This window comes from Triplophysa dalaica, chromosome 5 (genome assembly GCF_015846415.1).
Source record: "Triplophysa dalaica isolate WHDGS20190420 chromosome 5, ASM1584641v1, whole genome shotgun sequence".
Taxonomy (NCBI): Eukaryota; Metazoa; Chordata; class Actinopteri; order Cypriniformes; family Nemacheilidae; genus Triplophysa; species Triplophysa dalaica.
In genome coordinates, this window is record NC_079546.1 from 12757643 (window position 1) to 12781052 (window position 23410).

Below are 23410 nucleotides of genomic sequence, written 5' to 3' on the forward strand. Positions count from 1 at the left end.
TTGCCACCTAGATGAGTTATTTACACTATGACATACATGAGAACAATGGAAAACCAGTTGGAATTCATAAAAACATGCAATATGTTATGCTCAATGAACAATAAAATGGCATATAAAACACTTTGATGAAATGTATGTTTATACATATTTAAAGAACATTAATTTCAATAAATTACATTAGTTTAGATTTTAACATATACATTTAACAAGGTTATTAAAGTGGCACAAGTAAATATAAATAGTTAGACAACTTAACACTTCAAAACGCTATAAAAAGTATTTTACTAAACCCTTGTTAATAGAACCGCATTTATATGTTAAAATATAAGTCTATGCACAAGTTTTCTATAAAAAAAGAAATAAACAAGCGTTATGGATGTGAAAAAGGGACACCGTAACTTTCCTCTTCATATAAACTCACAAAACATTTTAAATAGTGTTAGTTCTTTCGGTTTCAGCACTGCTTAACCTGACATATCCACGGAGCAGTCTTACTTAAGAGGATTCTTTTCCTAGGAGTTGTAGACAACAGTGTGGCGTGCACTTTTGGAAGTGGATGTCCAGCAGGAGGGTTTCTTTATCAATTTGTTCATCTATAAAGAGAAAAAGAGACAAGAAAAGAGACAAGAGAAGAATGTAAGGAAACTGGGCTACCCAGAGCACAATGGATTATAATAAACATATAAAGAAGTACATTAACATTTTACCTAAATAATGTTTACCTTTAAGCCTGTTATGAAAACATCCACGTTCCAGTTGACTTTCTCTTGAATGGAATGATCCATTAATATTAGCTGTTATTCTGCAACCTGTCAGTGGGGGGAAAAAAGAAGAGTGGGATATAGTACAGAAAGTGAAATACAGTCTTAAAAAATAATATTATAATCGTTAACACAACTCTTAACTAATTCGACACACTCGGGAATAAGTAGAAGTCTAAAAAGAGCATCAATTGTTCGTCTCATATACCCAAAATTAATTATATCTCACGGTTAACCACTAACGTTATAAGAGCGGCTACTCCCGAGGCAATGGCCGAGATAGAGCTGCTCAGCCTGAAGCTCACACCTCCGACAGCGTCTTAACAAAATCTCAAAGAGGCGTTATGTTTATATATAAATCACGTATTTGAGTTCTTGACAACAACATTCTCGTCTAAAAGACTCTTAAATCTAAGTTCCGTCACCGAACATTAGCGGTATTTATAAAAAAAAATGAGCTGGATGTTTGCTTTTGCCACGTCGCTCTCGTGTCGACCTTAAACTAATATCAAGTTGCGTAAGTTACTGAACTAAATTCCTCACACAAGTCACACATTTCAGAGGAAATGTTCACCAAAAAGGAAGTTTAAATGATTAAAAAGCTGTAAATTAGAACAACGTGGGCATAACGTTACAGACTAGCTATCCAAAGCTAACGAAGCTAGATTGTAACGTTACTTTCAAACCTAATGCGAACAGCCGAATTTTGCATACTTTTGCATTTTTTTTACAGTAATAGTTTTATACATTAAAAACTCGTAAAACATACCTTTTATTCTCCGAATAAGAGCTTTCCGAGTATGTTTCTATGAGGCTGCTCAGTCAATAAAAACAGTGCCAACTTTGTAGATGCCAACTGAATGTGAACGTAAAAATGCAATAACAAACTGAATCAGAGGTTTTAAAAAGAACAGTTAAACTTGAAATAGATCCTTAAAATGCTAAACCCTACCATTTTTAGTCTGTACTGACACTGACTGTACACTATTGTACATACTGTCCTATGGCCCCCTATTGTTTATCAGCCACTTTGCCTAAAACATTTAATGTTGCATAAATTCGTTCTTCAGTCATATCTTGATGTTGACAATATGTTCTGTATTTTAGTAATATGAACTAAAACCAGGGTGTTAGCAATAAATCCAAAGGCAGATAAACAGGTAGACACCACACTCACATTACCAGACAATACCCGATGAGGAACAGAAGAGGAACAGAAGAGAAAGGAACCAACTAGATAAAGATTGAACTAAATAACAGAACTGAAACTAGGTAAAAGTATAAAGAAAACAAGGAAAACAGACAGAAACATTACATGAATAGGTTAATTTGCCTTTTGAATGATTCAATGATTTAAACCTATTTAAAGCTATCTCATTCAGCGTCCATACAAATTAAACTCCATTGCGTACATTATGGAAGGTAAATTATCATATTTATTAAAATAATTAAATAGATGCCAACTTATTGGGATTAATGTCCTTTTAAATGATTCAATTGTAAAATTAAAGGTCCATTGTATGACATTTGTGGCATCTAGTGGTGAGGTTGCGATCAATCAGCGGCTCACTCCACTCCACTCCACCCCTCCCTTTCGAAGCACTACGGAGATGAAGATTCAAGTTCAAGTGACTTTTCTTGTCATTTCAACAGTGCAGTGTAAACAAAGTGAAACAAAACGTTCCCCCAGGACCAAGGTGCTATACATATTTAAGACATAAACACACATGCCCTCGCATCATCTTCGGCCTGAAAATGAGCCACGCCTGGTTGTTCCATCACAGCCAGGCACCAATTCGCTTGCAAAAACCTTTACTTACCGTATAGGTTTCCCTTTGGTGGAATGAACTACCTGCCTACATCCGAACTGAAGCATCCTTCACAAGTTTCAAAAAACAGGAACATACTTGGTCTGTCTTTATTTGGCTAACCAATAACTCCGTAATTTTTCCATCATAGAACATTACCATTCTGAGTCCCAAACATGAAACAGTTACTACCCATGTGATGTCATATGTCATTTCAGCTTTGTGAATAAACACAACAAAATGTCAATGATTAAGGGCACGTCTCAATCAGCACCCTTGTTCAGTAGTCAGGCCACTGATCATGGAGTTGACCATTTTAAGCGGTGTCTCATTCGCGAAATTCTGCCAGTGCACTGAAATGTTTCCTAAAAATTCCCACAATGCAACGCAAAAGCATAATTGACATTTTATAAAGATGTTAAACGCGAATTGCACAAGTCAACTTAATGAGCATCATGAAACGCAATAGAACTTTTGAAAAGACAATTTATTTTTGAACACACACTCCTAGACAGACAGGAAGAACGATTTTACTTACTTCTTAATTCTTTCACCATTTACTCACCCTCTTTTATTTCAAGCATGTTTCACTTTCTTTCTTCTGTAGAACACAGAATAAGATATTTTGAAAGATGGGCGGTATCCATTGACTTGCATCTTTAAAACTCCAACAGCTCCAAAGATTTTACATACATTTTTAGTGAAAACAGAAAACTTTAGTGTAGTGTTCACACATTTAATATGCAAGTGCACCATGTAATACATCTAATTCCTTTTCACAAACTCTTTTACAAATTACAAAACTCTGTGCATGTGTGGCTTTTGTGCAACTCTACTTCTTCATTGTTCCCCCTCCCTTTTATTGTATTCATGTGTTGTATGTCATATGTTTTCAAAACGAATCACTCCCACAAAAGCAGTCATTTGTTCCTTTATAAACCACTATGTGCTTTCAAATGGGTCTGTACTATTAAAATATTTGGTTAACATCTTTTTGTTAATCGGCCTTTGTTGGTGTTGGAATGTGTTGAGTTAATCAAGGATGGACGTGGGAACCATTGTATGTAGGTGGGGCAGGACCCACCCGCTTTTTAAGTTAACAGCATGTGTGGTTCACATCGTTCAAATCCATTCCACTTAAGGATTGCTTAATAAATTAAACTCTGTGTTTAAGCTATCACACGTCTTTCTAGGTGCCGTCATTTTTGTGGCAGGTAGTTTTTCCTGGGGGAGGACCCACCCACATTTTTGGTCCTTCTGACACGAGTGTCAGAAACCAAATTTAAACCAAATTGCATGTTCACATGAGCTAATAAATTATTTAAAATCAATATATTTAATAAATGTGACTGTGTAATGGGCAGTATAATGAGGCTGAGTCATTTCTTAAACATTTAAGCAATTGTGAATTGTTTTGTCTAGATTGTCTTGTTGGTTTGTCTCTTAGAGAGATTTATTTTGTAGTTTATTATTACTCCTGAAGTTTTCCCTCACGTTATAAAGTACTGAATTTGTGTGAGCTCACTGTAGATGTTCTGTATTCATCGTTTGCTAAGAAAAGGCCACTATAAAGTCTTCTCTCCTTTTCCATTTTCCATAAAATGACTTTGAAAAAGACAAGCTTATCATTGTCTGTGTGTGGTAAACACAAGCTTTATATGTCTCTGTGTGGTAAACTATCAAGAAAATATTCATATAAGTAACAACAACATATTAAAAAATATTTCACATGTACAAAATACTGAGATATACAAACACGCATGCCGTACACCTACAAACACACCCATACAAAGTATTTAACCATGAGTGGAAACAAGGAGTTTATCAACCGTGCAGTTTACAGAATAAATACACTCTGAATAAATATAATTTGTATGATATTAATTTTAACATAAAAAAACATCTTAAACAAAGAACTTCACTTATTCAGTTTCCTTCACAGGCCACTGGCACATTCATACAAGTTATAAAGAATAAAACATTGTGCTTGTTTTTGTAGCAGGCAGACAGCGATTTACAGCGATTCCCCGAAGATCCAACAGTGTATTATGCAGAGTTGCCCCACATTCCACGTTTGGAGTGGAAATGATGCAAAAAATTTCTTACGTGGAGTCGCTCCACCTCTAATCCATTTTCCAAGACCCTAAAAAGATAAAATAGGTTTTAAAAAATATTTTGAGATTGTATTAACCCTAGATATAAATAACTAGATGCACCATTCAAAATATTTTGCATTGTAGGAGTTTGTCAGACAGACATTTCACAAGTTGAGCTACAGGGTTTGCTAATGTTAACATTTATTAAATACATTAGTTAACATGACCTAGTATTGTTAGTCGAATGCTAATGTGTTCACTAATGCTAATAAATGAGACCTTAACGGAATAGTTTACACAAAATGAAAATTCGTTCATCATGTACTAACCTTCACGTCATTTCAAACCTGTATGACATTCATTCTTATGCAGAACACAAAATAATATATTTTGAAGAACGTTGGTAACGGAACACGTCAGTTCCCATTGACTGGGTGAATGGGTAACGCCCCTGTTTGGTTACCAACATACCTTTGTATGTTCTTTTGTGTTCTGCAGAAGAAATAAAGTCATACAGGTTTGAAATGATAACTGAATTCTCATTTTTGGTTGAGTGTTTACCATTCAATATAGCCACATGGGCTTAACCACTGGCAAGAGTTTGGTGTGGGGAACTATTGCGGATCAGAAGAATGTTAATTTATTTCATTTCTTTGCAGTTCCTTTTGGTGATGATAGTTGCTCAGATAGTAGCTTTAAAATATGATATCCTAAAAGTAGGAAATACTGTAATTCCAAGAACCAAAGGTATTACCTGTCTAACAATTCCCAGTCTTCACCTCCCCATTTGTCTTTAAATTCTGCTGTGTTCATACCACCAATACGGTCAATATCTGATTTGTAGATTGCCATTAGACCATAACCAGCAGTCTCCCAAAATCCTATGGAAATGTAAAAAAGTTTGGTTTTACTAATCCAATATTATATTGTATGAAATGAAGATATAATTTGATTATTATTACACTCTAAAAAAGGTTGTGTTTTCCAATTGTTGGGTCAAATACAAACAGTTTCTGGGTAGATTTAACCCATCAGTTGGGTTTGTCCATTTTTAACTCAAGTTTGGGTTGAAGGGCCAACAATTTTTAGAGTGTATTATATACAATGAGATATGTGGTAGTACAACATAAGTAGTACCACTTGGGGCACTTGGGGAAGCACCACAATCCAGCCTCATCACAACAGGAGCATAGACCATCTTTCCTTCGACACAGTGCTTACGTATACTGTTTAATAAATTTAAAGGATGGTAAAGGTGCAGGTCGGTCAGGAACAAAATGCTGTGTGCATCCTGAAAAAACAAGAACAGGCAGAAGTTAAAGCTAGCATAATTTTTAGCTATTCTTTCATACATTCGTTCCTTTATTCCGGCATCCCAAATGTGAATCAGTATCACAAAGTGCTCTGGGTAAAGAAGGTTACCTACTTCAACAAGATTTATTCCAGCTTGAAGGCCTCCAGACCTTTGAAAATTACCTTCCATCTTCTTAAATGTGTAACTGTAAACATGTGCAGTTTATTTACAATACTATATAAGGCAATGGAATTATGAATAGACAAACATTTAAAGAAAATTACCTTGGTAATTTGCCATTTTTTAATCTTTTCTCAATATCCATGTCAGAGCTATTATAGTCGATAATGATCACATTGAAGTTTTTATCCCCAGTTACTCTGTATATTTTTTCCATTTCCCTGATAAACTGAACGACCCATCTTGCTTGATTTTTCACTGATAGGAGAGAAATTAATAATTATTATTGTTTTAAAATGGCATTCAGTTCAGTTTGTCATACGATGCAAACCAATGGTGCATTTTCCAAACGCATCCTATTCCAACTATGGATATGAGTTTCGTCACTGACAGCATGGTTCAACAATTCTGTATTTCCTGAAACCATAGTTTCAACAAGCAATCGCAAACAGCATCGCAATGTTCTGTGGTTAGAAGCATAGTTCCTTGTTACTGTGAGCTACACAAAAAGAAAAGTCGGGGTTGGGTCAGATAGGGACAAACCCTGTTGTACTGTAAATTAATCTATGCTGGGTTATTTTAACCCATTGGTGGTTCAAATAATGGCTACATTTTTCTTTTTGACTTTCGACTTTTTGATAAACAATGGGTTGAAAATAGCCCAACATTTTTAAGAGTGTCCATTTTACTCTTTAGCAAAATAAGCAAGACACATTTTTTCATTTTCCATTTAGCATTTTTGGTTTGTCAAGGGAATGGGCTAGTTGCACTAGATGGTGCCGGTGAGCTTATTCCGGTCGGCAGACTAATTTCCGGTCGTATAACACTTCATTACACCTAAACCTAACAGTTTGTAAATTACATAATATAAAACCCAACACATAAAATGCAGATTCGGCTACGGAAGCTAATTATTCAAAAATTTTGCTGAATCATATTGCTGATATATATGACTGTCTTCTTTGTTATCTGAAAAACACCCATATTTGCCGGACAAAAAATCCTCCTTTTTCCATACAGTGTTATACGACCGGAAATTTTTCTGGTTGACTCTGTCATACCAAATGCTCACCGGCTCTGTTTTTGAAGAATGTGCATGTCCTCTAGTAAGACAGGGTTACATGCAAATAAATTCATAAAACAACAGAGAACAAAAATAGGATAACAAAAGTGCTATTCAGATACCGTGTTTTTTATTTATAGCAATAATCGGACATTAATTGGATCGGAGCGGATTGAATTTGATGTTACTACGTCCCCATTTGCTGTATGTGACATAATCGTCTATTTTGTTGAACCAATGTGGTTCCAACTATCAATGTGTGATGTTTTTGTAAAACAGCTGTGAGTTTCATTTAATATGTGTTGGCAACTATGAAGACATTGTTGTTCGTTTGGAAAATGCCCCCAGATCTGATCAGATTCAATTTCATCTAACAGCTATAAAACCCTTCATATTTGTTGAACACATTGGTAAGTTAGGAATAAAGCGGTAACACTTTAGAATACTGTTTCTTACTTAATGTGTAACTAAGAAGTAATTACTGCAGAACTAATAGGTAATTCCTCATTAATACTGACATCTGCTCTTTTAACTACTAAGGAAGATGTGTTAACTAATCTGTATTGAGTAGCATTTTATAATTCTGTTAACCAATCAATAGCTTTCGTATTCGCTCATTCCTCCTTCGGGACTATTATTAGTTATCTACGAATTCAGATTCTACGTAAATAACTATGAAGTAACTACTTATAAACAGTCATATACACAATTGACCATCACAATAATCAAGCAGTGGACATTTAATCTTATTTACTATTGCTACTACTGTTATGGAAATGCACTACTATTGTCACTATTACTACTACTATTATAGAAATGCAATATGTATTTCATGGAAAATGCAAAGGAACCCATTATTTATGGTTAGAGAATTACTACATAATTCGGAGAGAATTACTTCGAACCTGGAACAGTATTCTAAGGTGGAAATGCAGGGAACATTTCCACTTTCAAGTAATTCTCTCAGAATTATGTATAAAGTCTTCACACATTAATAATGGGTTCCTTGTATTTTTACTTCCATCTGTCATTGCCTTACAGACAGGGTAATACTCAATGGTAACGTGATATATACTGTGGAAAACAGACACACATATCGTACTTGAAGATCATAAACCTATTTGAGGTAAGTGGGTAATTATGACTACGCAATTGGAGTGGAGGAGTTGATTTATTGTTCTTGAAAACTAAACAAAATTTTCTGTAATGACTCTATTGGAGTACAAGAATACCATGAAATACATATTGCATATATAATAGTAGTAGTAAAAGTGGCAATAGTAAATTAGAAGAAATGTCCAGTGCTTGATTATTGGGATGGTCAATTGTGTATATGACCAGGGGCGGACTGGCCTTCTGGTGTACCTGGCGTACTCCCGGTGGGACGCTAACATATTGGGCCGGAACAGACACTTTGGCCGCTCTGACGGATTTATTCTAATAGCGAATGCACGCAGGGAGAAGTAATGCCCCCTCCCGCACAACATGTACCATTCGCAATTAGTTCGTAATTCGTAATTTCATAATTACAGTAATTTCCGACAAGACCTGAATACAGCATATTGATAGTTGTTGATATCTGTTTATTTTTACCTGCCACAATGACATGAACAGGTGCAGACGGGTTCCAGTTAAATTGTTTTGGACTGCAGAGAACTGGTAATTGCTGAGGCGTTTCCGTCTGTTTTGCATAAACGTAACTTGAAACAAGAACTTTTTGACCTTGTGAGCCAACAAGTTCCAGTTCCACCAGATAGCGGCTGCCTTTGCCATTGTCTTGCCGCCTTACCACATTCAACACCCGTAGCAAGGAGTAGCCACTGTGAAGATTGAAATTCTTCAGTCAAAAAGATTATTTAAAGTTACGTACAATGTGTTCAAGAATTCAGTGCCCAGTTGCATGGAAAGCCTTAGGTGAAGTTCAAATCAGGTGAGGATAAATTTTAGGGTGTTGCACCAAACGTCTTATCTGTCACCCAGTTTCCATGGGAGTGGTTATCTCTGAAAATGTGTGTTGTTACTTCCTCCTCTTCGATCAGTCATTTGCTTGGTTTCACAGAGATGGCTTGAGGCTAGTCCCAGACTTAAATTAATGTTAGAGCTGTCCTAAGTGAACATATCTCGCCCTGACATATCTTCAAATATATCTGTACCATTGATTTGTCTGAAGATGCACTCCATTATGTTTTTGTTGGAGCCATTATTATAAAAGCAAGATAATTTAACTAAGGCATAGTCCGGACTAGCTAAGCCTTGTCTGTGAAACCGGGCCATTGTGTTTGAGACATAATTTAAGACTTAACGTAAAACGAAGGTTTTTTATGCAAATGGAGCCAGGTAGTGTTTAAAAGAGAAAGTACAGATCTTACCGTGTTGTGTCTTTTGAATGCAGTGCTGTCATAAAAGCTTTAACAATGGGCATGGCTTGGTTTTGGCTCATCACAATGTTTCCAGCTCTTTTGCATGAATTGACTGCAAGTGAACTTTGCTTTGAACCAGCATCCAATGGATTCACGTCATAAACACGTTGCCAGTTAGGACCTTAAAATAGATTGGATGTTTTATAAATAAAATATACATAAAATGTAAGTCGCTTTTATCCAAAGTGACTTACATTGCATTGTTCCGTACATTTGTGTGTGAAAAAGTGAAGTGACCTATTTGTCAGGTATGGTGACCTCTGCTTTTAACCCATACAGTGAGTAGTGAACACATGCACAGGAAGTGAAATGTAGCGTTACTAGTATGTCCAATCTCTGGGATCGTACCCATGACCTAGGCGTTGATAATGCCGTGGTCTTACTACTGAGCTACAGGAAAGCCACATTTATCATTTATGAATTTTATAACTATTTGAAAACCTTTATATTAATTAAAAACTGAAAAAAAACCTTGCAACGTCATTGGTTCCTGAAATAAAAGGAATAGTTCACCTTCAAAATGAAAATTCTGTAATCATTTTCTCACCCTGTTACTCACCTTCTGCAAAACACAAAATAAAATATTTGAAAAATGTTGTGAATCAAGAACTGTTGGTCTCCATTGCCTTCTATTGTATGGACACAAAACAAATGCAAGCCAATGGAGACCAATGGTTTTCTGTTGCCAACATTCTCCAAAATATCTTCTTTTGTGATCTGCAGAAAAAAGGAAATCATAAAGGTTTGAATTGAAAAGAGGGTAAGTAAAAGAATGACCGGATTTTCATTCTGAAGATGAAATTTTTCTTTATAAATAACGTCTTCTTTATATGAACAATTCAACATGTTATTAAATTATTTAACTTTTTTGAATTGTTCCATTTTCTGAAAAGAGTCCATTTTAGACGTACATGGTTTTTGCCCTACAGTGGGAATATTAACTTTACCTTGTTTGTTGTTTCTTTGTACATCAGGATCCACAACCTCCTTCAGATAACCAGCAAACCCTTTACTTAAAAGGTGTAGAGAATGTTTACAATTATCCTTACAGGCATGTCAGTGGCATAGCATCTGTGGAATGCAGGGTATTCAGGTGCATATGGGCCCGTAGGATCCATATTTTATTCACGGCTGTTCAATACTGTTGTATATGACTAGATTACTGATCCAGTAGTTTCAATGGTGTTGTGAGTAAGACGCATGATGAGTTGTTCTGACGCTACATGTGAATTTAATTTCCAATCTGCCTTTTGTTGAGCTACATTTTCACATATCAGATCATATAGGCATTTATTTTCAACGAAATAAAGAAAATATTTGAAAAAAGGCTAACAGGTGTTTAATAATAAAGTTTATGGTGAGGGGTAGTAGGGAAAGGTTGCTGGTTCGATCCCAGCAGCCACCACCAGTGTGTCCTTGAGCAAGACACTTTACTCCATGTTGCTCGAGGGGGATTGTCCCTGTAATAAGTGAACTGTAAGTCGCTTTGGATAAAAGCGTCTGCCAAATGACTAAATATAAATGTAAATGTAGGGAGTCTTTATTGTCCCAACTAGTCGCCATTTAATAATTTTAATGAATATAATCATTTACACTTCATTATTGTTGTGTAATGTATACTTTGTTTAACTAACTGTATCAAAATAGAATGAAGTTTAATTTATATACAAAATGAATGAGCTTATCAATGTCAATCTGATTGAGGTGGCCAAACAAATGAAGGAAGGCAAGGATTACTGTCCAATTAAATGAAAGAAGGGGGGGGGGGGTGCTATTGACAGACACAGAGGGTGAAGGAGTGAAAGAGCCAGCGCAATGTAAGTAACTAAATGTTTAATGTTTGAAAACAGTATTACTATATATAAATGTTAGGGCCCGTTCACATGTTGCGTATTAAAAACGTTCAAAATGCTGGCTACGTTGCTTTCTCCCTCTTTCTGGAATTTGGGAGTTTGCACTCCCTTGGGATCTGCCGATACTATTCGAGTGCAATTGACAGGCACCAACATTTAAATAAAGCACCTGAGAGAACAACCGATGTCCAGTAATGTGCAACTTGATCGCAAACGGTCGGATGGGGCCCGGTAAATAGTTCTTGCATAATGGCCCGGACTTGACTTGATATGCCAATGGTTAAACAGTGCATAATTGACATTCATACCTTTCCTCAAATGATGTATCCTGTTTGTAGAAGCACAAATGTTCATCATGAGCATAAGTTTGCCTTGTGTAGTCATTTGGATATACTGAAGAGAAGTGTATCTGAAAAACAGTAACCAGCAGTGTTATTTTCAATGCCTGACTATTTACAGAGGAACACATGCTTTAAATTTCACTAACTTTATTGGGTAATACATGACAACGTGTTTTTTTTTGTAAATAGATTTTTAGTTTTGACTTCCATTTTAGTTTTTGCCACATATAGACGTGTGGGCTTTTTAACACGTGGGGTGTTTAACCCTTTGGTGTCTTTTTTTATGTGCAGGGTAATCCGTTACTTTCCATGAGAAACCATTGGCATTAACACGCAGATACAATGGGCACACAAATTTGACCGTTATTATGAAATTATATATTGGAGTATACTTTTGCAATGTTGACATGAAGGCATCATGCTACCATTCTGGTTTATGTTTGAACGGGTGCAGCTGTCTGCGGGCATTCATGGACATGGAATTCTTCATATAAAGATATAATAGGGCTTTGGTACAAAAGGCCTACGATGCAACTTGTTTTTAATAGTTTTATACTGTTTTTAGGATAATTTGTGCAATTAACACCTGTGACTGTATTCGTGTGTTGTGTTTTATATGGTTGAGAAGTGGTTAGGTTTAGGGGGCGGGATTGGGCTGAGGTAAGGCGCTCCAAAATATCTTTGTGAAACAAATTAAATTCTACAAATGCAATGAATTAAACTCTTTCTGGAGCATATAACAAACGTAAAATCAAGGCAATACTGCGCTCATTTAAAAATAATGACAAAGGGGTAGGCGACGCTGAACATAAGTTAAAATGTTACAAGTCGGGAGTGACAGGGTGTTGTCAAAGGCAAAATTCTTTGAGTGCAAATATTGCTGTGGGTCTGTTTGATCAGAATGTTACATTATCTGTACGTTAAAGTGGTCCTGTAATGGTTTTTTTCTTTTTCAATTTGCTATTTAGTGTATGTTGTAAAAAGTCTGCACAGGTACAAAGTCCACTCCAAAGCAAGATCTTCTCCTTAACCAACAAGTCCTCCAACTCATACGACCACATTGGTCGTTTACAATGTTCCCCAAATACGACACCGTGGAGCGTTTCCTAAAATAGCGCTTCTACAGGCAGCAGGAGAAACTTTTGTCAACTGTAATTATAAAATTATGTATTGCATTATCATTTAGCAATGATGACACGTATTGGAGTGTGATTTTAACTTTAACCCCCCTGTTACCCTTAAATTTGATAACACTTTTTCCCCACTGGACCCAAACAATTTAAACCTCCAGAACACTGCTACAAAACCACATTTACAGAAAACCTTTGCTTAGTGGCCATTTCAATAGGGAGAACATAAAGAGAGAGCTCAAAGAGAGCCCAAAGAGCACAAAGAGAAATGATTTAGAGTTCTTCTGTGCAAGCTTTTATATGTTTGCTCCTACCATGTAAACCACAAAAATTATGTTTTACCATACCCCACGGCACGAGAAATATAAAAGTTCTAACAAGAATTTTGTTTTTCCCTCAACCATGGCATGATATAAGGACACCCCCTACCCCCATGTCATGTCAACTATCAGTGGATCTCGCAATAGTACATATATGGTTATGTTAGATTTTTGAATATTATATAGAAAATATGAAATTATAGGGAATATTATAAGATTATAGCATGTTATCGTGATCTCAATATCACCCAAAACAAATGGGTGTGAAATTTCTAATATCTTATACAGCTGAAAGAGCTTGGGGCCAATTTGACCCCAAGGAACACTGATGCTACAAAGTGTGTATAAGGCATTGAAAAAAATCACATCATGTTCATTGTGTGTTCAGGGAGTTGTCCTCATTAAATAAGAAAAAGTCATTAAATCTGAAGAAAAAAAAAATGATGTCAATCATGTATTTACAACCGTTATACATTGAATGGGGTCAAATTGACCCCTAGGATAATAAGAGGGTTAAAGTGTCAGGATGAATTCACGAATTTTGTGTAAGCAACGTAACCCATTTACTTATTGTATCACGTAAAATACAGCATATAAAACTGTCACACATGTTTTTCAAAACGATCAAATATTCCAAGTGTACCGAGGTCAAACGATCAATTTTATGAGGAAAAGACACTGAAATGAGCACCATGTGCAATTAATCTTCATCTGCAAATAGGTAAATCTGAACAAGCTCTGCCTAAATGCGTTGCATACAAGGATTATCTTCGTCTAAACTTATTTTTTGCTCCAATTCAGAAGGCTTGCAATGCGATTTGTTATGTAATATACTGTTTGTTTGTCAATTTATGCAATAAATACCTCTAACTGAACATTCACATGTGTTGCGTTTCGTATGGTTGAGTCGTTTTTAGGTTTAACTGTCAACTGTAAGTGTTCCGGACGGAAGGTTTTAAAGTAGGGTGTCCTCGGGATCTTAATTTTTTTTAAGTTGATGAATAAATTCTGAAAAAATTAAGGCCCTTAAAAAGAATTAAAAAGTTTTAAATACCACTTTGCCTGAATATAATAATAGTGTAGGCGAATACTGGGAGGTCCACTTACTCCTGGTTGTAAAACAACATCATTAACTAATATGGAAATGCAAGTTTTCATGCAAATGGTTGGAGGATAAAGAGTTGGAACCATGGCTGAGGGCCGTCTCTGGGAATAACCGTGAGGAGTATTGCTCTGTGTGTCGGACTCGGAAGGCAATAAGCATAGCCTCGTTACTCTTTCTAATAAACCTTGCATTTGGGTTAGTCACTCAATTCATTCTCTGGGGCTTCGTTCCCACCCTTCTGAATTATGTTGAATGAATAAAGAGTTATCACACACTAAGACTGTTTAGTTGTGCTGTCTTAAAATCAGTATATAATAAATGTAAGTTAAAGTGTCGCCAATGTACGATTTCAAAGTGGTGAGGAGGTCTTGAAACGTATTTAAAGAGTCTAAAAAAGGTATTTTAAAAAAAAAGTTTGCTCCATGATTTCTGTATATACCCTGTAAAGAGACAGGGGCCACTTAAAGACTGCAGTAATATAAAATATTTGAATATTTAAATTTGAATATTTGAATATTTGTTTTTTAAACAACCAAGCCTGAAAACCTATTTTAGTACAGCCAAAAAAAATCAAGACTTTTTAAAAGAGACGTTTTACTGATTCTGACAGTTTTATACAAATTTCAATTAAATTGCAGCATTCGTGGCATGCACAGAAAGTAACTCATACATAGGTTCAACAATCTTTGCACAGAAATGCATTTAAAAATAGAATTATTAACCCAAAGAACATTACACATATATACATGTTATAACATTGCTTACTAACCAAGTTATAAACCTGCAACATAACTTGAATGTGGCCTTGAACATTGCTAAATTAATTTACCTAAAATCCAGTTTATCTCACTTCCAATATATTTTTCACCTACCCTTTTAATTTGGTTTGGTATTACATTTATGATTTTTTTGTCACTGTATTGTGCATCGTATATTGTTACATCAATTCTAAAAATAGATGTTGTTGATGGAGACGTAGATGAGGTATGCAGTTATAAATGGGCTTCACTTACTAAATTTACACCTTGATATCGTCCAATCCTTGTTCCAATTATGTAACTTGGTTTATAATCGCATTCAGGAAACAAGTCTTTCAAGTAAGATTTGTCAATCAATGGAACTGATGAAACAGAAAAAAAGATAAATAGTTTTTGTATTTGTGAGCCTATATATTTTTGTTGTTATGAAATTATACTCACTTTTAAAGATATGATCTCGGAGATCTTCTCTGACCATGTCTCCTACAGGATTAGGTGACGTGGGGATGGACTCAAGGAATCGATCGTAACTGGCTTCTGTTTGAGGTATGTGATCAATGTCTCCCATTAGTAGAGATGATTCATCTGAACAAACAACAATTTTATCAACAAATTCTATAAGGAAAATGGCACACAAAAGAAAAAAGTTTTATTGCGACTGTCTCGCAATTTTAACTGTAAATCAACCATTTATTTCCAAGATGACAACTGTGAGGTTTTTGTTAAATTTAATGGCTGTTTACATGACGTTTTTAACTAAAAATCAACAATTTTTTATATTTTTGCAAGACGGAAAACACAAACTCCGTGACCCGAGGTAGTTCGGATAAGCGGTAGAAAATGGAATGGGAAAAAAAATGGAAAACACAAACTTTTGAAAGCATTTTAATCAATTAATTAAAAGACAATATACATCGGTTTCTTTAGCTTTACTACCTTTCTTGGGTTTGCTTATTATTTAAAGGTCTTAGAAGTTATGATTTTAAATTGTTTTGTGCCTGGAACTAACAGAGATGTACATAACATCCTTTTGGTACACAGCATTCCTAAAATACCTTTCTGTTGTAACACCTAAAAATATCTAGTAGCGCATAAGGCTCTTTTCTAAGATATTAAACTATCATTTAAGAAAAGTCCTGTACCATAGGAACAAGAACAGGCAAATGCTTACAGCTATCTTTTGAGGCTAAGCAACTGCATTAAATCAATGAAAGCACCTTAACATGAAAATTACTGTAGTCTGTTTTGCACTGGCATGTACCATTTTCAACAGAAAATTCATGCAATGAATTATATTTATGCCTTTACATTAAATGAATACGTCACATGAAATGATTCTGTGGCCACATCTAAGGCTGGGCTCATGACTTATTTTCCAACATACCTTGATACAATGATAAAAACTCGGAGGTTATCACTTCGAAACTACTGCTTTCCTGGTTTAAACGCCACTGAAAAATATCAATGTTTACAGATGGAAGCAAAATATTTGAAAAAAGGAAATTCATTGCACAAGGAAAAATTGCAGATGGATAAATACCGCTATTTGAAGATGATCCATTCCTTCACTCTGCTTTAAAAGGGCTTCAAAAAAATACTTCATATCTTTCACCAATCTGAGAAAGAGAGACTTTTGAGTTGAGTGCTACAGTTTTATCTAATCATATTCAGGATTATTTTCAAAATAATTATTTATAAAATAAAAGCCCCTTACAAGACAGGTTTGGATATCTGGGATGCAAACTTCCAATACTCGCCTGGAGCAGACCATTCATCTCCTACCTAAATCAAAAATATTAATATTAATTACATTCTTGTATGTTGTCAATTACCACAGAAAAAAACTTTAACACCAGACATTACCTCACCCACATAGGCGAGACGTTCAAGGTTTTTGGGACTCTCGTTTAAACTGAGCCAGAACTCTGAATTATCATCAGAGCCAACAGCAAAAATATATTCCCCTAAAATATATAAAAAATAATACTTATAATACAATTAAACAACACTAATTGACAATTATTCTTAATACAAACAGCAACAATAATAATAATAAATCTGGACAAATGCTGGACATACCTGTCACCGAAGGGTGAATATAGCCAAATGTTCTCAATCCATAATTTTTCCATTGCGGGGATATAGAAAGTCTACTTACTGTTGTGCGTACCTATAAAGTAAGCAAGATGACACCATATTACCCAATGAGACCGTCATAGTTAAACAAATTGTGTGCTGTGTGTGATGTGTATCGAACTAACATTGGGAAATAATGGATACAGCATGTTACTCCTAAGTTTGTGAAGCGTTCCACCACAACAGTCTTCGAAAATGTGCATGTTAACACGACCCTAAAAAAAGATAATAATACAGCTATAACTAATAAGTCAAACTCTTCAAAGCACAAACAGGCATTGCACCAATAATTGTACAGTTCAGAAAAAACAAACAAACATTATTCTCTTTTACAATTAACTCACAATACAATTGATTATTTTAACTTTGATAAAAGAATGCTGTGTACACACCCGATGTTTTTTAACTGGGTGTTGGTTATCTGTTTTAGTGATGATCTAGCAGGAAGAAGAAGAGTTGATTAAATAGATAAAACATATCACTTGATTCCATCTGCAGTGTGCACTGTTAACAAAAGAAAAGAAAAACCTGCTTGTCAACTCTCACCTGTACCTGGGGTAGTTCATTTGCTCTGGATGATTCTGTCTTGTTTAAAAATGTCCTGAGTTCTTTTTTTACAGGCCCTTAACAAATGAAAAAACAAAGTATGCACATGCTTGATAACCATTTAAACAAGAATTTACTTTATGTAAACAGTTGGTTCACATGCAAACATTTGAGTAACTAAATTATATAAGGCAATGCACACTCTTCATTGGAATGTGCAAACTACAAGTATCTATAATACCAGATGAACATCTGGCTATATTGATATATGTTTAAATGCTACATGTTATGTGTTTGATTTCATATGAAATAAATTCATGGGACAACACAATGTGTCTTAAAGTAACACAAAATGTGTTGTCCCAGAAAGAACACAGAGATGTGTTTGACAACTGAACACAAAATATTTTGTTTTTAACACAACTGTTTCTAGAGTGTAGAAATTTGTTTTGTAGACAAACCTTACTGCCAAATGAATCTGTCAGTTTATACTCTTTATATCATTAAACTTTAGTTTTAATGACTATAGAATTATTCTAACATCCATGTTTTCTTAAGTCAAAGTTCAACACACTCTCGGGAAATTCTTGACCTGGCACTTATACAATAATTTCCTAACACTGACACACGCTTAAAATAAAAACTAGAGATTATGTGTGCTATTTATTAAACTTAAACCTGAATCTTACTTTGATCCACCTGAGGTTGTATCTGAGGCAAGACAAGAGATGCAAATCTTTCCACCAAAAGGAAGATGGTTTGGCATATGAGCCACATTTGCAAAGTGCATGTGCACACAATGTTCTACAGTACACAATTTGAATTGACTATTTGTTTTTCATTACTTTGTTTGGTCTATCTATTTCCTATTATCATATTGTAATGTATTTTTTTTCAATGTTCGCACGGAACATAAAACAAGATATTTTGAAGAATGTTGCAGCATTGACTTGCTTTATTTTTGTGTCAATACAATAGAATTGAATGGGCACCACCATTTTGAGTGAACTATCCCGTTTTGGGCAGTACTTTTTGAATGAAAAAGAATCTATTTAGAAAGCTTAAAATATACTTTTGCATCATCCACCTCCTCTCTAAAGCCCTACTAGCACACAAAGGCTCATTTGCACGTCATCTGATAGGTCTGACACCTGTAGAAGACACTTAAAATAGGCCATATGACTACATGATAGGGGTGTTGGTGCAGAAACTAACCATGATACATTTCCCATTATTTTATTCATTGTATTCACCCGGCAAGTTTCTCTTAGTTTTATAATCGCATGCCTAAACTTGCCTCAAATGTATCTGTAATTCACACCCAGTGCTATCATGCTCAACACTATGTACTTTAAAAATATATTTGTATGATTTTCACAAATTTTCAAGTTTTTTAAGATCATGTTTGGTACTTAGTCAAGCCTAATACACCCATAATACCAAAAATAAGTACTCACCGCCAGGCAACAGCTTTTCAGAGTCCACAAAATAAGCTCCCAAACATATGACAAAATAAAATACAATGCACACAATGAGTACAAAAAATGAATACATCATTGCTTTACGTTGGTTTAAAAGTCTCGCCGGGACCATTGTGCGACAGACTGAGAAGCGAGCATGATGCATCTCCTGTATTATGTTTTTTCTTTCTCAGACACTGTTGCCTCACTCGCAAAACCTGTTCAACAAGGTGGAATTTGTGTATTCAGTCCTAGTAAAATCATCTATTGGCTACAGTCTTGAATTACTTGATGAGTTTTATACATGGTTGACTTCAACTATGGCATTGGTGATTATGAATTGAAACAAATATAAATTATCCTGTACTTACAGTAAGCATAAAGAATGCCACTCGTATGATGTTGCCCCCATGTTGGTCCCCTTTTGAATTTTAATTTCTTGGTACCACCTTAAAGGTGTGTCAACAAAGAACTGAAATGGGCTCTACTGGTTTTCAGTATCTCGCCAGGGCAGCTCATCCTTAATTCATGGAGACTCTCATGAGCTGAAATAAAACACATTTTTAAGTATGACTTGTATGCATTTTCAAATGACATGAAGCAGAAGTAAGAAACAATATATTATCGTAAAAGATGACTATGGAGAGTTTGGGATGTCAGTGTAATCCTATATTGATGCTGGGTATTCTCTGTCTCAAGTGGCCAAGTGGCACACCCACAAATCTCCATATTTGTAGTCAGCCTCTGGCCCCCACCTATGTATTGGTGACAACAAGCTAAATAGTTAGAACAGATTCAGCTAGTCAAAAAACAGTGGGTTTGTTGCATTGTTTCAAACTATGTGACATACTTCCTGCTGCCACATGGTGGCCCTATAGATGTGACAGAATAGCCATGTCCATGTGCAGCAGAAATCATCCATAGCAAAACTGTTGTAGTGTAAGATTTATGTCTATTCCTTAGTTAGAGTCACAGTAACACTTTCTTTTAAGGGGTTGATGGGATTTTTTAACCTTATGCTGGGGCCACACCAAAAGATTTTTTAAGAATTTTAAATGGTGAGAGACCACAAACATGAGGAGAAAAAATTCTGGATTTAATCATTTTACTCCTAGAAAAGTGTGCCAACACACCAACAGATTTTCAAACAGAGTCTGTTTACTGTGAACACAGGAAATCTTTTTTTTTTTTTTCAATATAAGCTTTGTTAATTATATATGTGTTCAATATAAACAATGTGTACATATAACCTTTAATGTTATTAAAACCATCAAGGAGAGCATTGCAGTTGTCCAACATTGAGATTACATTGGCCTAGACAAGGAGTTGTGCCGCATGCTCAGTGAGATAGGGTCTAACCTTTCTAATGTTTAATAAGGCAAATCGTGATCATTGACGGACAGCAGGTCATTAAATTTGACTCCTGGGTTCCTGGCTGTTTTGGAAGGAGTGATTGTAGTATTGCTAAATTGGATGGTAAGATCGTGTTGCACCCTGGGGTGTGGTGGAAATTCAAGTAGTTCTGTCCTGGCAGGGTTCAGGTGGAGGTGATACTCTTTCATCCAAGCTGATATGTCATCTAGGTAGGGTGTAACCTGCTGCAGTGCTTTTGTCTGGTGCAAATAAGATGTAAATCTGGTTGTCGTCAGCATAACAATGATAGGAGAAGCCGTGTGTCCGTATGATTGCTCCCAAGGATGTTGTGTATCTGGAGAAAAGGATGGATCCTTGAGATGAGAGGGTTGCTAGCAGTACCCGAGTGTCGAATGCTGCTGATAAGTCTAGAAGAATCAGGCCAGAGTATTAAGATTTTGCCTTGGCTAGCAGCAGTGCTTCTGTTACTGATAGCAGTGCGGTCTGAGTGGAGTGGTTTGTTTGGAAGCCGGACAGCTTGTAACCAAATAATTTATTGTGGGATAGGAAGGAAGACAACTGGTTGAAAACTGCCCTTTCAAGAGTTTTCGCAATAAATGGGAGGAGTGAACTACCGAGAGTTACTGTCGGTAGTAGAGGGGTCCGATTGTGGGTTTCTTAAGTAGGGACGTGACCTGGGCCTGTTTAAATGTGGATGGAAAAGTGCCATTGAACAGGGAGGTGTTAATGATGTGTGTGAGTTCTGGTGTGAGTGTGCTGGATATTGCCTGAAGAAGATGGGAGGGGATTGGGTTTAGGGAACAGGTGGCTTGAGAGAAGTCTGGTGACTTCAGTGTCATTTAGTGGGGTAAAAGAGGAGAGTTCAATGTTTGAAGTGAGGGGAATGTGTACCGAGGTCAAGGTGCTGAAAATTGTTTGCTGATGTTTTTTCAGTGGAAAAGTTAGCGAAGTCCTCAGAAATCAAGGATGAAGTGGGTGGGGGAGGAGGGGGCAAAGAAAATAAGTTAAATGTCTTGAAAATTCGCAGAGTGTTAGGTAGGGGTTGGCGGATTGATCCTGAATTATCTATACTTCCGATACTGAGGTTCTAATGTGTTTTTACTACAGATTTTATTTATTTACTAATGCAGCTAACAATTGTATAATAAAGAAGAACTATTTATTTCCCATACACCTAGTTTTCACACATTGTTCAGCAGCGCCAATCGTAAGCACGCAGACGCTGTTGCAGCCAGCGAAAAGAAGTTGACCATCGTGAGATTTTTCACCTCGGTGAATAAAAACACTGCAAACTTCGATGTATGACAGTGGCCCTTTGGGGGTAAAAAGCCAAAGATTAAAAGTACTTTATTATTTAAACATGTTATTTACTTTGTTTCTCAAACAATTGTGTGCACTTTATTTATAAATTAACTTAAAAAAGTGTAATGAAAGGGAAACATGTTTGTTATATTATTGTGTCTAAACATAACACTGAACAAAAACAGAAAAACAGTTTTAAAAGCTTTGTTCTTCAGTAATGATTTTGTGCACTTTTTTTTTTTTTAAGGATAGGGAAACATTGTTTTGTTATATATCGGTTTCTGTTCTATTAATCTGTTATTGTTACTATTTCCAGTAATAATTTGGTCCAAAGTTCATGCTTGCAAATTCTATTACAGGAATAAATAACTAAATAATTATATTTATTTGGTTTAAATGATGTCCCGTGTTTTAACATCTACAATATTATAGCCTATAGGCACATTAAGAGCACAAATCACAAAATAGTTTAGTGGTGATGAAAATGTATTCAGATTTAGCAAATTATGATTCATTCAGATGATAAATCATGACATTTCATCCACAGGATTGAAACTTCTTAAAGTATTGGAATCGGTATCGATATCGGCAATACTGGCCCTGCGTTTACTTGGTGTCGGATCGATACCAAATTTTACAGTATCGCCCACCACTAGTGTTAGTTGCATTGCTCACCTTGGTGGTATAGAAAGACGTTTTAGTTGTGGTAACACTAGCAGAAAAAGAGGAGAGTAGTGACTGGTAGTCCCGTAGGTCAGCAGGATACCTGTTCTTGCGCCATTGCCTTTCTGCAGCCCTGAGTGTACTCCGTTGTCCACAAAGGAAGTCAGACAGACAAGCAGGTCTGGATGACAGAGGACAAAGGATATCTAGACAGGATGCAAGTGTTGAAAGTGATGAAGTGGTCAGAAATGTGAAGGGGTGTGACTTTAATGTTATCCGTGGTGCAGTTACGGGTGTAGATAAGATCAAGCTGATTTCCTCTGTGAGATCTGTGAGTACCTGCTGTGATGAGGTGCGTGAGGTCGAACGAGACGGTGAGGGTGTAGATGTCCAAAACACAGGGTTTCTCCAGGTTGATGTTAAAGTACAAAAAGACTACACGAAGGCCACCATCCTCCGGAAATGATGAGAGCAGCACATCTTACTCTTCAATGAAGTTGTGAAGAGGACCTGGGGGGCGGTAAACTACAACAACACTAAGAGTAGGAGAAGTTACATTAACAGGAGAAGTGATATTGACAGTGTGATAGTCAAATGAATAGTTGTTGAACTGTGAAGATCGGGGGAAGTATTTCCAATTACGTTGATAAGCAAACCTGTGCCTCCTCCTCTTCCAGTTTGGCGGGGAGAGTGAGAGAAAGAGTAGTTTGTGGGGAGAGTAGCAGGTGTGGTTGAGTCCTGAGGACGAATCCATGTCTCAGTAATGTGAATGTCAGACTGGCTGGCAAAAGCATGGATGA

The 23410-nt window shown here is 35.9% G+C and overlaps 2 protein-coding genes across 4 annotated transcripts in view; one reads left to right on the forward strand and one right to left on the reverse strand.

Moving 5' to 3' along the window:
• Nucleotides 1-23410, forward strand: part of iqsec3a (IQ motif and Sec7 domain ArfGEF 3a) — a 189141-nt gene that overhangs the window by 48278 nt on the left and 117453 nt on the right. The window lies entirely within an intron of this gene.
• On the reverse strand, nt 4207-23222 carry b4galnt3a (beta-1,4-N-acetyl-galactosaminyl transferase 3a). Of its 3 annotated transcripts, none has more exons than XM_056747449.1 (23): nt 22950-23222; nt 22714-22816; nt 19643-19816; nt 19269-19489; nt 17812-17888; nt 17658-17702; nt 17391-17480; nt 17209-17299; nt 16993-17093; nt 16844-16911; nt 16670-16745; nt 16514-16580; nt 15571-15714; nt 15385-15491; nt 11784-11884; nt 10570-10634; nt 9572-9743; nt 8796-9022; nt 6244-6397; nt 6092-6164; nt 5803-5956; nt 5420-5546; nt 4207-4712 (listed from the first exon to the last, which is right to left on the reverse strand). In XM_056747449.1, the coding sequence occupies exons 4-23, from the start codon at nt 19435-19437 to the stop codon at nt 4616-4618; spliced, it is 2205 nt and encodes a 734-aa protein (XP_056603427.1). In that variant the 5' UTR covers nt 19438-19489; nt 19643-19816; nt 22714-22816; nt 22950-23222; the 3' UTR covers nt 4207-4615. The 3 variants fall into 3 exon arrangements, with proteins under 3 accessions (XP_056603427.1, XP_056603426.1, XP_056603428.1); XM_056747448.1 differs by having other exon boundaries at nt 19643-20026; XM_056747450.1 differs by lacking the exons at nt 22714-22816; nt 22950-23222 and having other exon boundaries at nt 17818-17888; nt 19643-22099.

Excerpts from the sequence above, each read along its gene's own strand:
- b4galnt3a (XM_056747449.1), bottom strand. The coding sequence starts at position 19,437 with ATGCATCATGCTCGCTTCTCAGTCTGTCGCACAATGGTCCCGGCGAGA. Across the intron at positions 17,300-17,390 it reads TGTATCCATTATTTCCCAAT|GTACGCACAACAGTAAGTAG; the intron begins GTTAGTTCGATA and ends CTTACTTTATAG. Across the intron at positions 15,492-15,570 it reads CCGAGATCATATCTTTAAAA|TTCCATTGATTGACAAATCT; the intron begins GTGAGTATAATT and ends CTGTTTCATCAG.